This window comes from Drosophila sulfurigaster, chromosome 3, assembly GCF_023558435.1.
Source record: "Drosophila sulfurigaster albostrigata strain 15112-1811.04 chromosome 3, ASM2355843v2, whole genome shotgun sequence".
NCBI lineage: Eukaryota > Metazoa > Arthropoda > Insecta > Diptera > Drosophilidae > Drosophila > Drosophila sulfurigaster.
Genome location: NC_084883.1, coordinates 2,762,070 through 2,778,526, shown reverse-complemented (window position 1 = coordinate 2,778,526; position 16,457 = coordinate 2,762,070). Strand labels below are relative to the sequence as shown.

General features: G+C 37.2%; 2 protein-coding genes across 6 annotated transcripts in view; one reads left to right on the top strand and one right to left on the bottom strand.

Moving 5' to 3' along the window:
• The window catches only part of LOC133845124 (uncharacterized), a 48,170-nt gene that overhangs the window by 8,134 nt on the left and 23,579 nt on the right, over nucleotides 1-16,457 (top strand). The window contains exon 2 of one of the 4 annotated variants that reach the window (XM_062279490.1): nucleotides 7,105-7,277. The exons of 1 other annotated variant lie outside the window; for it this stretch is intronic. The gene's annotated coding sequence lies outside the window, so the exon portion shown is untranslated. Of the gene's footprint in view, nucleotides 1-7,101; nucleotides 7,291-16,457 lie in introns of those variants that run through there. 2 more of the 4 variants (XM_062279488.1, XM_062279489.1) reach the window with 2 other exon arrangements.
• LOC133845126 (sodium-dependent nutrient amino acid transporter 1) lies at nucleotides 2,171-11,044 on the bottom strand. 2 transcript variants are annotated; one of them, XM_062279495.1, is made up of 6 exons: nucleotides 10,917-11,044; nucleotides 4,446-4,917; nucleotides 4,118-4,352; nucleotides 3,682-4,056; nucleotides 2,982-3,625; nucleotides 2,171-2,915 (listed from the first exon to the last, which is right to left on the bottom strand). In XM_062279495.1, exons 2-6 carry the CDS (start codon nucleotides 4,891-4,893, stop codon nucleotides 2,662-2,664), a joined length of 1,956 nt encoding a protein of 651 aa, XP_062135479.1. In that variant the 5' UTR covers nucleotides 4,894-4,917; nucleotides 10,917-11,044; the 3' UTR covers nucleotides 2,171-2,661. The 2 variants fall into 2 exon arrangements, with proteins under 2 accessions (XP_062135479.1, XP_062135478.1); XM_062279494.1 differs by lacking the exon at nucleotides 10,917-11,044 and adding an exon at nucleotides 6,908-7,029 and having other exon boundaries at nucleotides 2,173-2,915.

The following is a 16,457-nucleotide window of genomic DNA, read 5'->3' as shown; positions in this document are numbered from 1 at the left end:
TTCTATGCAATACACCGATAGACTCGATTTTTACTTACTATTACTACTTGGCTCATACATCATTTATTCAATAAAGCACTAGATTCCCGTAAATCATAATCAACCAAATATTTGTCTAAGCCAACAATTGACAGCAGCTTAAAACAATCTAAAGTAGATAAACGGTGAGCAAAATGAGTATGAGTAATTATATTTTATTACGAAATTTTCGGATCATTTTAAATATATAAATATTGTACAGATAATATGTATTGAATATTTCTAATGTACAATTTCGGAATTTAGTCGCCATTGGAAACACTTTAAGCTGTTTATGACGGTCCTGTGTTGTTATACATTTATTTATTGGCAATTTGTACGAATTCGAATTCGGCATTATTGACAAATTCACTGACAATACTAGTGCTTATAGACCACTAAACTGACTGATATATTTTTCACATGAGTGTTAATTTTATTCGCTTTGATTCAATAATGGCTTTTGAGAGTGCGTCTGAGCGTGTTCAGTGTGTTTCGGTCATTGGCTATTTAATATATATTTTAATTAAGTATACGCAATGGTCGCGTGGTCAAAATATCGCATTATGTTTGATACACAATGAAATTAAGCGCAAACAGACTGAAGAGCCAACAGCAAAGCTTTAGGCTGAAAGATTGGTCGGCATGAAGCTAAAAGGGCGGCCACTTGAATGAAATGCACAAAGAGTTGTGTTTTCAACATTTGCCCATTAAAAAACTCATTAACAAGGCACAATGGCTTGACAAATAACTCGAAATGCATTCACTTCCGCTCTGACAGTCACACACGCACACACAAGATGGAAGCAGACATTACGTATACGCCGTGGTGATCATGACAGCGAGTGTGAGTGGAGTTTTATGCACTTTTAAATGCATTTTATCATTGCAATTAAGAATACAAGCTGCTGACAAATGCACTCAACCTGGTAGTCAGCCAATGACAATACCATTAATTTGACAGCCAAAAAGCTGAAAGCCAAAGGAAATCAACAGAATTGCGCGGCATCGATGTTATGTTAGCTTAACAATAAAATATCCTGCCCAATCGGTTTATTTCAAACTTTTAAAATATCAGTTTAAATAATTGGTTGGCTTACTTTTAGTAAATATAAATTCAGATAATATCTGTTGAAATGCTTTTGCTTTAATACCAAAGAATACCCGTTTGTTTGCTGAGTAATGATTATAAAACAAAAAACAACTTCTGTTTCACCTTAGTACTTGTCAACCTGCCGATTTGTGGACTAATGAGCACAGATTTCCTGATGCTTGCCTGTCGCTTTCACCTAAAAAAGAAACCGCGTGATTTATTAGTGTTCTATTTGTATTCTGTTCGCTTTTTGTCTTGGGTATATGTGGAGCGTTTTATATTGCATGCTTATAGGCAGCTCGTTTGTCATTTCGCTGCCAGCGAACAACAAACAAACAATGCCGAGGCGCCATTTGTGCTTATCTGCACAGCAGGCAAGCAGGCTTCAGGGCGAGTAAGTAGAAGGACTGAGGAGGCAGGCTGTCTTTTTACTTACAAATTACTTGAATACTTTGCGCCTGCTGTTACACGGAAACGGAAGTGGAAGTGTTTTACAACACCCCACACACATACACACACACACACACACACTCGCATATGTATTTATACACAGATTTCTGCTTGCAACTTTTTGCTTCAATCATAAAATCAGAACTTTTTACCCTTTACAGCATAATCAGTGCATGTGAGTGTGTGTGTGTGTGTGGGTTTGAATTGAGTGTGTGGGAGTGTGTATGAGTAGAGCGTAAGCGCCGTTGGCTGCAATTGTCTTGTCTTTTATAGTTGTGCCAGTTGCTTTGCTTATGCATGGTTAGCGCGGAACGCGTGAGTGAGCACGACTAGTGATGACAGATTTCCCTAATCGATTATTTTATTATATGGTCGATATGATGTGACCGTAAATTGTGAATCGTTATTAATCAAAAGAATATGACATAACCGATTTATCAAATGATTTTATAGACGATTTTTCGATATTTTTAAATTTAAATATTACTTGATATACAATATTAAAAATAAGACTAAAAACTTGCATAGATGCCTGTGTTGCTTATCATTTCGCATCTCGTAACAGGAATTAATGGCGTTACTTTTTAGCTTAAAAACAGGAGAATTGAAAAAGTTTCTGAGCTCTTCCTAGTTTTGAGATGCATAATTACTTCTATTAACATATCAATTATAATTGAAACAAAATTATCGATTATTGTCTATCTTATGATTAATCGAGCCATCACTCATTGTGACACAATTTTTAATTCACTCGCACTCATTTATTTGCTAATATTACTTAAATATTTACTTAACTCTGAAATTCATTTACATTTGTTGGAGTTTACGAGTAATATTCGTTCCCAGTATAGTTGTCAGTTTTCGATTTCAGACTTGATCACGTGCACATCTCGAATGGATTGCATTGACAATATGGTCGCTTTGGGCGAACTATCGCTGCGACTACATTTGGCACTTAAGCCTGGATTTTTGTGTTGAATTTTTATTATAAAAGGGTTGCGCTGTACTCAATTTAGTACTGCGAAAACAGTGGCAGGCTGGCAGCAGTAGCCGGAGCAGCAGTTCATGCAACGAGCATTAAATGCTACAGATTTTTATTGCTAACCAAAGATATTGTCATAGATTTTGTGCCAGATACCGCTGCGCTGGAACATTGCGCTCACATTGGCCTGCTCCATGTGGAGCTGGTATCGTTTGAGGGTGTGTGGATCAGCGGGTCCCCAACTGGGCAGTGGCTCAAAGGCTTTTTGTATGCGCTGGCAAAGGCTTAGTTCGGCGGGTTGACTTCTCACTGCGGATATCGCCCAGAACAGTACTTGACCCACACCAAAGGCGCTGAGGCACCAGCCGAAAACTGTTTCGGAATATTATTGAATTAATAAGCGAACAAAATTGGCTTGATTCGGACTTGGGGACTTACCATAAACGCCTGGCAGATAGGTGTAGTCCTTGTACTTAAGGGGCTCGTATCGGGCGAGCATGTAGACCAGGATGGTAATCATGAGGAGCGGCGTAATGAAGCCCCAACAGATACGGTAATACTTGGACGTCTTGATGCCCAGCATAAATTCAACATCGCGACACACTCGCTTCACTCCATACACCCAGCCAATTGCAAGAAGCTCAAAGATGGCCAGCACGAGGGCCACGAAGGTGGCGCCAAAGAAGTCCAACAGGTTGAGAACAAACTGTCCACCTGGAGTAATGTACAGCAGACCCAATAGGTAGCCAATAATGGCGATGAAGACCACGATGCGCCACTGCTTGATTCTGACAAACTCATCCTTGAGCACCGTTGTTAGGCAGGAGACCATGCCCACATTGCTGCCAATGCCCAGCACGAAGAGCATGAGGAAGAATAGCACCGAGAAGAGCTGCGGCAGCACCTTGAACTTTGCAATGGCATCTGGATAGGATATGAATGCCAAGCCAGGTCCGCCATTAACCACCTTCGATATATCCGTTGTATTGTTCTCATACGCCAAGTTGCCCAATATGCCGAAGATGATGACGCCCGAGAGCATGGATGTGAATGTGTCCAGCGTGGTAACGATATTAGCATCTCTGAAACAGCAATGGAATTAATTAGAGCTGAGAATTAATAGGGAGAACGGTCTCACCTATAGATATTCTGACCAAAGCGGTTGTAGGAGGCGTACATCACAATGTTGCCAAAACAAATGGCCAGCGAGAAGAAGACCTGAGTGACGGCCGCATACCAAACCTGGGGTTCCAATAGCTTGTGCCACTGTGGCTTCAAGAAGTACAGCACGCCATCAACAGCGCCGGGGAGCGTGAGAGCCCGAATGAGTAAGATGACCATGACAACGTATGGGAAGAGAGCCAGGAAATAGGACGCCTTGCCGGAGCTTTTAACACCCCTGAACATAATCCCCGCAATAATGAGCCAAGCAGCAGCCAATGCAACTGCCAGAGTCCAGCTGGGATAGCCAATGCCATCATCAATACTCGTCTTCTCTCTCAGTATGATGTTGCTGTTCAGAGAAACGAATACATTGATAGCTTTCGGACGTTGCTTTTGGGGGATTCACTTACGTAAAGTAGAACTCTGCTGAGGTGGTTCGGACTTCGGATGCGTTGCCATTAGCTTCGCTCATTGGCAGCGTCTGTGGTGCGGAGTCCAAGCAGCTGGATCCCCACTCGGAGCGACAGTAGCTCCATGGCAGTGTGGGGTAGAATGATTCCACAAAATAGCGCAGCGTGATGGCCATTAATGTGGCATAATAGGTTGTCACTATGCCCGTGGCCAGCACCTGACCGTAGCCAATGCCTGTGGCGAAATGGATATATCATTAAATATACCCAGCACAATTGCAATCAGAGAATCACAATCACAATCGCAATCACAATCACAGCCACGTACCTCGCATGATGGGCGCAAAATCGTAAACTTTAACACTGCCACGACTCGAAAACTGTCCCAGCAGCATTTCGAGATAGTAGACTGGCTTGCCCACCAATATGAGCACTATCAGATAGGGTATGAGAAATGCACCGCCGCCATTCTCGAGTGCAATAAAGGGAAAGCGCCACACATTGCCGAGCCCGACGCTCAGAGCAATGCAGGACATTAGAAACTCAATATCATTGTTCCAGCCATCGCGTTTGATGCCCTCTCCCACGTCTGCCTCCGTCTCCTCCTCCGTCTGCTTTTGCGGGGTTGTTGTTTCGCTGGGCTTATGACCATTCGCTGCTTCCTTGGCTGTGGTGTCTGCATTGGTTTTGTACGCTCCCGGTATGGAGATCGTGGTGGCATTTAGTGAGCCCACATAAGCTGGATTGAGGTATCCATTGTTATTGCTTTGCTCCATTGCAGCTGCTATTGGTTGGCGTAGCTGTAAATCAATCAAGGTTAACATTAGTTGGTGGTCAAGTTGTGTGGTTCAATAGCTAATTACAAGCTGCAATTATTTCACTACGCCACAAACTGGTTATATACTTCAACAAAAAACTAACAATAAAACAAGTCAGTGACCTACTGACAGCAACACCGATTATATAACAGTTTGCGGCATTCATTCACTAAACTGCAAGTCCCGTGGCTGCATCGATTGAGGGGGGCGCAGGGACTGGGGAATGGGGGAACTCGTCTGTTGCCAACTAAATACAACTATAGGGCTCAAAACAAGTTTCTCAGCAATGTCTCGAATTGTCTAGCACGAAAGGTATTTGCGTTTTTCAGCTCTTTGTTTACGTTTCTCTTTCGTCGTTCCGGTATTTGTCGTTTGCCGTTCATCTTGTAATGGGAGAAGAAAGTGCTTCACACTCATTTCAAGTGTGGAAAGTGAAGGATGCGCACATCTTGAATTTCAAGAGAGTGCTGTGGATAGTATATCACACACATATAGATATTTTGTTAAATGATATTGCGTAATTGCACAAGTTAACACCGAATTCAAGGCGATTCAGTTGACACTATAAATTTACATAAATACATATATAGTGTTTACTTAGTTCCGATTGTTAAATAAGAACACAATATCGATTTGGATTTCACTATATTTAATAATCTATTAAGCTAGTCACAATCCCTTTACTTCATATTTGTATGAGGAACAGCGAGTAGTAAGATCAAAAATGTGACCACACAACATGGCTGAGTGTTCCCGAATAATACATTCTAGAATACAGTCACATTGTATGGACACATTTACAATAATATATTTCGATGTTGCCTTCAAATCATGAGTTGTGCTACACTCTATAAAGTGTGTGACATTCTCAAAAGTTGTGCAATTATTAGAAAGAGCATTCACACTTCGTTAGCTCTGATGAAATTTGTAGTTGTTTACTTTTGCTTTTGTGATCGTTGCTTTTGCTGTTGCCACAGTGTTGCATTTGCGCATGCGCTATGCACAGCACGTTGCAGCTGCATTGTTGTTGGTGCCGCCGCTGCTTGTTCATTGTTCTCGCAATTAATGGAAAGTGAAGGTGCACAAAGCTGTTGCCCTCGCTGTGGAAATGTCAGCGGAAAGAGGAACGTATAATTATCAATCGAAATTTAGCTTTAGAATTGGCAAGTTGAGGCACGTTTGATGTTTTAGTTTTGGAAGTGCGAAGTGTGCATTGCATTGAATAGTTATGAATCAATTACTGCTGTTTCATTGCATAAATATGAAATAAAAGCGTGATAGCTGTGATTCTATTCTATTCCTCTGTTCTATTCTTTCTTTTATTTGGACACGCTTGAGTCATAATAAATATTATATGCAAGTCGAGGCCTTGATAGACAGTTTAGAAATAAGATAAAACCACTACAAGATAACAATCATGCAAACAAATAAAGTTAACCATCGCTCGCCATAAACAATGCCAATTATGCGATACGCCGACAGTTATCAGAGAGATGTCTAGCCTAGATGTATATTATACATATTTAGCAGCAACCATCTCTTGAGTACCTTGACCCATTAAATATTTATTCAATCTTTACCTTGAAAGAATTTTATGAGTTTTAATCTAAGTACCAATCATGAGATGACTGAGTTGGCTTTAAACAAACTTAGTTTTATCTTCTCTTTTACTCTTCGTCACATAACGCAAACTACTTGATTTATTTGAATATTTTTATTGCATTTGAAGCATGTGCCTGCAAAAAGGCCTTATTTTAACAGCTGGCTTTAACCCCACATGAATAGTCAGTTAAAATTTTTATCAATTTGCTTATGTTTGTTTTTATTACGATTTGCACGCGACCATAGTTGTTTATAATTATGGTTTGTTTGTTAGTTTATTGCGATAAAAACTATAATATAATAATAAATTTGTGCAGTTGTTTCCAGTTAAAGAACAACCTGTTGACGCGCCGCTCAACAGTACACTCACTTTTATGAAACTTAGGTTAACCGCGAATTCGTTTTCTTTCACGTTATTTTTCTCGTTTGTTGGTTGTCAAAATTGGCTTAAACACATGCAAAACAATTCATCACCAGAGTTTTGTATTTCAATTTGTTTTCTTATTTCAACAGCATAAATAATTATGAATATTTTTGTCGTTTTCTTCACTTCACTCTTTTCAGCAGCCTTAAATGATAAAAGGTTTTACTGAATTTCAACCGAACTGTTCACGTCGAATGCCAAACAATAACTGAGCGGATCGTCGCGGATCGGTGCAAATTGTTGTTCGACATCGTCGCAACGTCTCGTCGGGAGAGGGAGAGCTGAACGGTAAAAGGCGCTCACACTCTGACCTAGAGTAAGTAAGACAGGTATTTACATTGGGACTGTAAATGGGTCATATTATTACCATATAAACTTAATTAATGCAGTTGAGTAATATTATATTTTGGGGGACATTTCCAGTTCAATCAAACAATTCCCAAAGCAGTTTTTAATTGAATATTTTATATAAAAAATAATATAAGTGTAGACTGCTCAAATTATAATAATTGACAACTATAATTTGTATGATTAATAGCTATGTAATTTCCGTCTCATGGGAGTAATAATAATAATTTAGATAACCTTGACAGCTTGTTGTTCTATGAATAGCTCGATTCAAATTATGAGTAACCCTTATTACGAGTTAACAAATTATTTACCTTAGCTTGTATCTCTGGGTTATTCAACTTTGTTTACAAACAGGTATTTCCTCAGCTGGGATTTGGATATTTTGGTTCTTCACAAAACAAACTTTTGCCTGATTAATACGATGTTTATAATTGTACTTTTTTTGCTGAAGAGAAACAGGTTTTACGATCGCAATTGTAGTGATAAGAATGAGATGTTCGAAATGAGTTTGGTTGTACAATAATTAGATTGCGTTTAGACTGATAAGCCCCTCGAAAATGTCATTCATAAAGCAAACATTTTAAGTGATATACACTCGATATAAATATGTTATGTGTTGCCAAACAAGAAGTGCAACTGCGTAATTCCAATTTGTGTGCTAAATGTGGCTAAACACATGACAGAGTCACCTCAATAATGGAAGTGGTAAATGCATATGCGAATGCATGTGTTTCAATGTGGCACAGAGCAACATTTTAATTGGATGCAAATTGGGAAACACCTAAGTTAGAGCAGCATTTATGGGTTGCGGTCGAACTGTAGCAAAAACCCGTGTTTTTATCTCACAGTTCGGTTTTTGGGGCATTAACACGAAAATTGACCGCAATAAAATTATTTAATTTGAGCAACGATGCGCTATGCATTGATTAAAGCAATTCAATTAAAATTATCAACGGTACTTTAAGAGCGTACAAAAACGCATTTATGGCACCTGCATAAATAAATTATTGCAATGACAATTAATATTTAATTTTTTATTTATTGTAATTAAACGCTGTGATAGAATAAACATAAGTACTTGTGTTACATTTTTTACAAAATAACTTTTCCACATTTAATCTGTAATTAATTTGTAATAATTCGCTTCAATTGGTTAATCTCTTTGTATTGTTGTTGTCTTTTTATACCCTGTAAACAACAGAACACGGAAGCAGTATCGGGATTTTTTATGTTTCATTTCCTCTATCGGTATATTCCACTTATCATCTGCCTATAGAGTAGATGCAAGTTGCGTCTGTTTAATCGCGAAATTCTGACTTTCTATAAACATTAATAACATGCACTGGCAATGAGCCAAAGGATTTATTATCATCTGACACAGTTTACATACGCAGTTCAGTAAATTGATAACTTAATTAGTGTTGGCTAACGGGAAACGTAAATAAATGAGTTTTTCTATAAGCCAACGCATGACTTTTAAAGCCAATAAAGACGACTTTGTACAGTCATATAAATAATAAAATAAAATTGTTAGTTATTTCATGAATTGCCTTGATTATGACTTGGAAAACATTTGTATTTAAGTGCAGCCAAATTACTTTTCCTGTTTAATTAGTTTACTGTAATTGTTGTACTTTTTAAATGGAAATACTCGCAAATATCAACAATTAACTCTATTCTATCTTGGGCATTTAGCCAACTGCGAATTTATGGCCCACAAAAGCCACTCGCAAATTTTCTCAGTCATTTATCAAGTGCCAGCAGCACATAAATCTATTGGCTAAGCAAATCGCAGTGACAACTGTTTAACTGGCACTGAATGCCTGTTTGCCTGTTTGCCTGTCGCAGGAGCTAAAAACAAGCCAAAAGCTAACAAATTCTAAGGGCAAACTCACAGGCTGCCGCCACAATCGTCGTCCTTCGTCACGCAATTCTTGGGTTGCTTTGCATTGTTTTTGTTTTCTTTTTTTGTGCTTGGCCAAGGCATTAAATTTTATAGCATTTACCTGTTCGACATTAAAAACAAAAGACACAAATGTCACACAGTCCAAACAGATGGCGGGCTACAGCTACAGGAAAAGGTTGTTGGTCAAAGCGGCGGCTAACGTAAATGTCACAGGGAAAAGTGGCGGAATGCCAGGATGGCAGGATGGCAGCTTGTTTGTCGCTCTTGATTTATGCTGTTAAACAACATTAAGAATTGATGATTTAAATTTAGAGCTTCGCTGATTTTGTTTAGTTTTCTTTGTGGCACATCGCATAATTAATGTGTCTTTGGGGTGTTGTTAAAAAAAGAGACAGGAATGTTTTTGCAGGCTTTTTGAAGATCGTTCTTATGATAAAAAAGTGTAATAGGAATTCAATGAATATAAAATTGTGAGCATAAGAGATAAACAAGTACTAGATATAATACTACTTAATTAATAACCATAAAAGAGCATCTTAGTGTGATCAAATCGTCAGGGAAAATAAAGTTTAACAGCACTTTGTTTTTCCAATTTATGTGACAAAAGCTTACTGATTTCTTGTTGCATACTTTTACGCCAAATTTTAAATATAGAGTTTATTAATCATACGCCTCTTTGCTGGACATTTGCTGCAGTATTTGGTGGTCATACATATCCTATATACGTCCCATTGCCTCCAAATCGCAATCGCAATAAATTAAGTCTTATGTTTGACGCTTGTTAAAGTCAAATCCTATTACATTTCAAATTCGTTTTGTATTTGTATTTGTATTCGTCTTTGTATTGTTTTTTTTTGTTTCTATACATACACATTTGTGCACCAAGGTGCCGTCGGCACTGCCATAAAAACGACTAGCGTACACGCAACAACAACAACAACAGCAGCGGCAACCGCAATAACAACAACGACTACAACAACTCGAACTCAACTTGACTCGAGTCGCATGGTAAGCGCAGCGCATTTCGTGCGTATAAAAATCTGCAATTCATGCAATTTTCATGGAAAATTTGCCACGCAAAAAGAAAGCACAAAACAACAGGCGCACATGTGTTGTGTGTGTTGATTGTTGGCAAAGCAATAAATATGTGTGTGTGTGCGTATGTGTGAGTGCGAGTGTGCTTACTCACTTTCTTTCTGTGCCTTGAATGTCAAAATATTTGTGTTTGGCATTTTAAGCGTTAAATTTTTGCTGTCAACAATTCGTCTAGTGCCAGACAATGTCATTCACTTGGCACTGTGTTTTCGCCTGTGGTTAGATTTTGCTCAGCATCCACAATAAATTCGCTTGGCACGTTTTTCTTTAAAGGAGTAATGTTTTTACTTTAAGAGATTAGAGATTAGAGAACGCAAGAAGCCAAGATAATAGATTCTACGTATTCAGTTGCGAATTGAGTGATTTAGTAATACATCAATTTCAAAGTGGTTCACAATTTATTGATAAGAGAGAACGGGTCTTAACAAGGTTGTAACATATTACGTCATCAAATATAAAGATTTAAGTATATGTTGAATGGAATGGAGCATTTTGAATCCACTCTTGCTACTCCAGGGTGAAAATATTGCAATTGAAAAATTAAGATTTTATAAGTATAAAAAATAAACGATATGTAAATATATTGCGGAATACTATACTGACCTCTTGATATTCGTAACAAAAACAGTTAAGAACTTATATGCAATCACTTGAAACACTTCCATAACCACTCTGAAAACTTCCGGACTCGGGTTTAGTATTTCAACAAAAAGAAATAAGTGATTGTCTTTTACAACAACTATGCAGAACTGATGTAGCTGACCAGCCGTAAAACTTGCATAACTAAATTGTGAATTTAACAGACTCTCGAGGTATTTTCTGTTGCTTTTCCACATCCGGATTGCTAATTTCCTGTATCTGTGGCTGCAACTGTGCCTGTGCTGAGGTCGATGGATATTGGTCGAGCACCTTAGATTCTTCTTGTGGTATTATTTTGTCGTTCATCACATCCTTAGAGTCCGACTCATCGCCAACGTCGACCTTAACAGTCTTGCCAGCTGGTGTAATAATGTAAATGTGCATTATATCCTCCTTGAAGTTGTGCAGATTAAATGTTAAGCAAGCCGAAAAAGTAATTTGATCATAAAGAGCTAAAATTATTCTTTTGTAATTATTGGCAATTTTGAAACTTTGAATTTGGAAGTCGAATAACACGAATTTGGTTTGAGTCTGAGGAAGTGTAAAAATATTCTGACAGAGTAAATCTTTCCAGCTAGACTACTTCAACAGATTTTTTTTTTGATACATACATATAACATAAAGTGTGTGATATGTTGTTGCAAGTTACCCAAACATGTTCTTTCACAAAGAAAGGAAAAATCGCGCTGCGTGTTCTAAATTTTTTTTATAATTCTTCAGTTTATTTAAATAAATAATAATTTCAGTAAAATCACACAATTTTTTTCTTGATTTGGTAAGTGTAGGTGTTTCTGACCTTCATTCTTTACCATTAAGACTTACCTCTATGGTAAACAAAAACTCGTTTTAAGTGTTTATGTTCTTGATTAGTATGTTAGGATAATTAATTTTTCAACAAGTAAAACTATTTTGGCCAGAACTTATATTTAAGAGAAGCATCCGACAAAAGAATATTTACATCTACTACCTCATATATAGAGTATAACTTTCTGCCTCCAGAAAATATATGTACTAAACAGAAGGAGTCATCTCCAACCACGTAAAGTTTATTTATTCCCAGTCTGCGTCCGCCTGTCTGACAGTCCATCAGTTCGTCTGAACACCTAGATCCATCATTATAGCCTTAACCATATGGTAGAGGAGTTGTATAACTTTTTTTTCCGAAAAAGGCATCTGCGAGGCGCTATTTCTATATTTCAAATCCACCTCCTCTAATCGATAATAATTGAATAACAAGCGAAATTTTGAAACTAGAGTCGATTTTTACGATCAGATAAGAACTATCGCTCTTTTGCTTTTATTCAATATTACATTTAAAATTTCATGTTTAATAAATTGTTTGTGGCTTCTTAAAAAATTCAGCTCCATCCAAGAAAGTGTTTTAATTTTTATCTGTTTAATGAAATTTCAACTTCAGTATTTGCTCCAAAAACATGGTATCAAACTAAAATGTTGTTTTCTAATTTTTAAGGTGCACACTTCTGTCAAACTTAACTTACTAGAACATGAAGGTTTATGTTATTATGAACTTCTGAACTGAACTTACAGCTCAAAACGATAGAAGTTTAATTCATAGTTTAAAGTTCTTTCAATGGAAACTCGTTCTGCCGTCGCCTCGTAAGTTAAAGCTTAATTGCTAATTATGAACATTTGCTTTTGTCGCTGCTTTAAGACACATTGCGCTTTTGTTCCGTTCTGTTCCGTTTCGTTCAGTTCATTTATGTTGCGCAGAGAAGTAGGCAATGAAAATCATGAGCTGTGGAAGCTTTGCCAAATGCCGACAAGCCGAGCCAAGCGCAGTTCTCTTTATCCTTCCGTTCTGCGGCACATTTGTGGTTTTATCTATGTGTGTTTCAGTGTCTGTGTTGGATTTTGCTTTAGTAAGCTGGAAACAAAAAAATATATGTCTCATTCGGTACATCACACGCGAACACACACACATGTGCTGTGTTGTGTGCCTTCTGCTTGTGCTTGTGTGTTCGGCTTGAGCAAAGCAGCGAGTGTTTGTTTTTGGCATGTGGAAAGTAGAACATAATTAATTCAAATTAATTACAATTTGTATGGAATTAGCGCTTGCGGCGAGCCGCCCACAAACAATGATGATGATCATAATGACATTGTTGCTGTTGTCTATGCCAATGTTGCCCGCAAACACACATATTTCAAGAGAGATTTTTATGGGCACATGTTTAGGTATGTTCATTAGCCACGTCCGTTCTCTCCCGTTCATCCTCTTTAAGTTGTATGTATTTTAGCAAAATGCAAATTTCGTGTGACAGCCTAAGTACTTGAATTATGTGCTGGCACTGCAACTGCAGCAGCCTTCAAATAATTTGGCGTATTTTAACGTGTTGCCCTCGTCCTCGTCCCCGTCCTCACCCTGTCCCTGGCTCTTTCGTTCCTCATTGTTTGCCTGACCCAATTAGCACAAAACTGCAACAACGTCATAAACTCAAGTGCACGGCTCAATTGGGCAGTGGAGAGCGAAGGAGGGAAGAGACGGGGAGATAGGGACATTTATAAATCAATTATCCAACGATTGCACGCTCATTAGTGTCAAACTCAATTAACGCTGTGACAGTTTTGCATGCGCTGCAGTCGCTAACCAACTTGCCCTTTTGTCCGCTTGCCTCTACTTCCTCAAAGTGTCAGCTTACTCGAATGGTCTGGCAAAATTCAATTCGTTAATTGGCCTGACAAGCATTTAAAGCATTTGTATTATAATCCAAATGGCATTAAAACAAAGAGAAGGGATTTTCAGATTTGAGTTATAATTTTGTATATCAATTTTATTTGCAGTATTTCGATTTCAATAATGTTAAGAATTATTATTCAACTATTATTAAAATAAGAAGAACCGATTTTTGAGAATCTTGTCCGATTTTAAATTTTTTCAATTATCAAATTGTTGTCAATTATTATTTTTTATATAATAATAATTTTCCTACATTGATGAGGTTTTTGCAAATATTTTTACCTTAAAATAGAGTGTATTTTATTCCTTACCTTTTTTTATTTTTTCGTTAAGCCAATCTGCTTAAGTAGAAGGTGGTCTGTACTCATTTTTTCTTGACCTTTTTACATTTGTTATTTGACTGGCATTAAAACAAAGAGAAGGAATTTTCATATTTAGTTACAATTTTGTTATTGGCCTAATCAAATTTATTTGAAACTCGTCAATTAACCTGATAGACATTTCATAAAGTATTATGACTCAATTAAGTAACAATTTTCTTGTTTGCATAAATAAATACGGAAAATGGCTTGGTTTCATTATTTTCTTTTCTTTACTCTTCTAGTTTTTCCATTTCTAAAGAAGTGTTTAATTAGTACACTTATAACAATTTGTATAAAAACTTCACTAAATTTATTTGTATTTCTTTGATGGATGGCAGCTTAAAGCCAATACGTTGACTCCATTGAGTTAATACAAAGACTGTAATGGAAAATAAATGGATTCATGAGTATTGAATTACAATTTTGTATATTAGCTTTATCAAATGTATTTGCATCTCATCAATTTCTCTTTCACAGCTAAAAATCCGTTATTGATTTTTGTTGTAGGTCAAAGATTATGTGGAATCCTGTCATATTTCACATGCTGCAATCCCTTATCCTTTATGACCTTGGTGATTAGCACCTGACACATTGACTCAAATATTCATGTGTGCTAAACTCAACTTTAATGCTGTTGGCGGTCAGGCTTTGGCCATTCAATTCGCCCACATACAAGTACATACATATGTGTGTACACACACTCTGTGTGAAGAATCTTATGTTATCTGGTCACATTTTATTCAGCGGGGCTCTGTGCCTTTTTTGTTTTTCGCTTTATCGAGCCCAACAAGTATTTTATATCATAATTGCAATCTTGCATAAATGCGTATGCCAGAGTTTTCAGGCACAATTACTGTTTGTGAGCATGTGGTGTGTGGTGTGTGGTGTTAGTGTTTGTGTGTATTTAGTGTGTTTGTTTGTCCTTCGAATCGCCATTTTAGTATGCGCCTTTTTTCATACCAAACAGCAAAGCATCAACTGCCAGCCCACAGTTGTCGTTGTGTTACTACATGTGTATCTGTGTTGTTCACACACACAAATACTTACAAACCGAGCATGTCCATGACACACTTGCCAACGCATGTAAGCGTGTGTGTCTGTGTGTGTGTGTGCTTTTCGGTGCATATCTCAATGTTTGCATCTGCGACCAGGCTTTGCCCCAATCTGCAAACATGTTGGCTCCGCTTCTTCTTGTTGTTGTTGCTGTTGGTTTTTGCTCAACGGCAGCAACGCATTGAAACGCATTTTGTTTGCACTGACTGGACACCCTGACTATGAGATGCCTCTCCCCTCCAGCTTGTCATCTTTATCCACCATCGCTCTCTTCAGACACCAATGAGGTCAGCTGTTATATTATTACACATGTATAGTGTGTGTATGTGTGTGCGTGTATGTGTGTGTGTAGACACGTTTTCTTCATTTCGCTTTGATTCCTTGCGGGCCACGTTCGCTCCATTAACACTCAATCATTAGCTGCTATTACAGGCACTCGTGCATCAAATTAAACGCTAACGGAAATATCATCAATAACAAACGCGACAAATACCATGCGATGGATAGCTAGCTACTCAGCTACTGGGCGACACGTCTTAGGTCAACGTGACCAATTATTGCCTTGCTATGCTGGCGACAAACAATTAGAACAGACTAAACAAACCAATTACGTCCACAGACGAGTTGATTACTTTATGTCTGCGATAAAAACCACTTTAAAGATTTGTTTCTCCAAAAGAAAAACTATAATATAAAATTAGTATGTATTGAAATATTTAGCTACACTGCGATGCTTAATGCTGAAACTTGTCCTTAACTGAATATTGTATTGGACGTTATATATTTTGCGTAACGTGGCTTTAAATAAAAATAATTGAACATACATAAAATGTTAGTTATTCACTTTGTAATGCTTTGCATCAATTTTATGTTAAAACTTGCCACCAATTGAATATTGGTTTTTAAGCATACGTAAAATTTAGTGTGAAATAGTTTAGTTATTTTATGAATATTGGATTGAACGCAATGAATATTTGTTCTTCAGTTGTATGTTCAAACTAGCCTTCAACATAATATTGGGTTGAACGTAATATATACAAGTATTGCGCATAAGTAACATGGTTTTAGTCTATAAAAACATACGTAAAATTTAGTGCAATGAAATATTTTTTTGTAATGCTTAGCTTAAAGCTGAAACTTGCTTCCAATTGAATATTAGATTGAGCATAAAATATTACGTATACGTAAAAAGGTTTTAAATATAAATTATTAAATGTGTCTAGTCTATTTTAGTTACTTTGTGATGCTTGAGCAGCTTTAATCTAAAACTTTTCCCAATATACATTGCGTATACGTAACGTGGTAAAAAACAAATACGGTTAAGTGTAACTAGTTTATTTAAACATACTTTGAATTTAGTATGTAATGAAGAAGTTTAGTTACGTTGTAATGCTC

Excerpts from the sequence above, each read along its gene's own strand:
- LOC133845126 (XM_062279495.1), bottom strand. The coding sequence starts at position 4,893 with ATGGAGCAAAGCAATAACAATGGATACCTCAATCCAGCTTATGTGGGC. Across the intron at positions 4,057-4,117 it reads TCAGCAGAGTTCTACTTTAC|CAACATCATACTGAGAGAGA; the intron begins GTAAGTGAATCC and ends TTCTCTGAACAG. Across the intron at positions 3,626-3,681 it reads TTTGGTCAGAATATCTATAG|AGATGCTAATATCGTTACCA; the intron begins GTGAGACCGTTC and ends TTGCTGTTTCAG.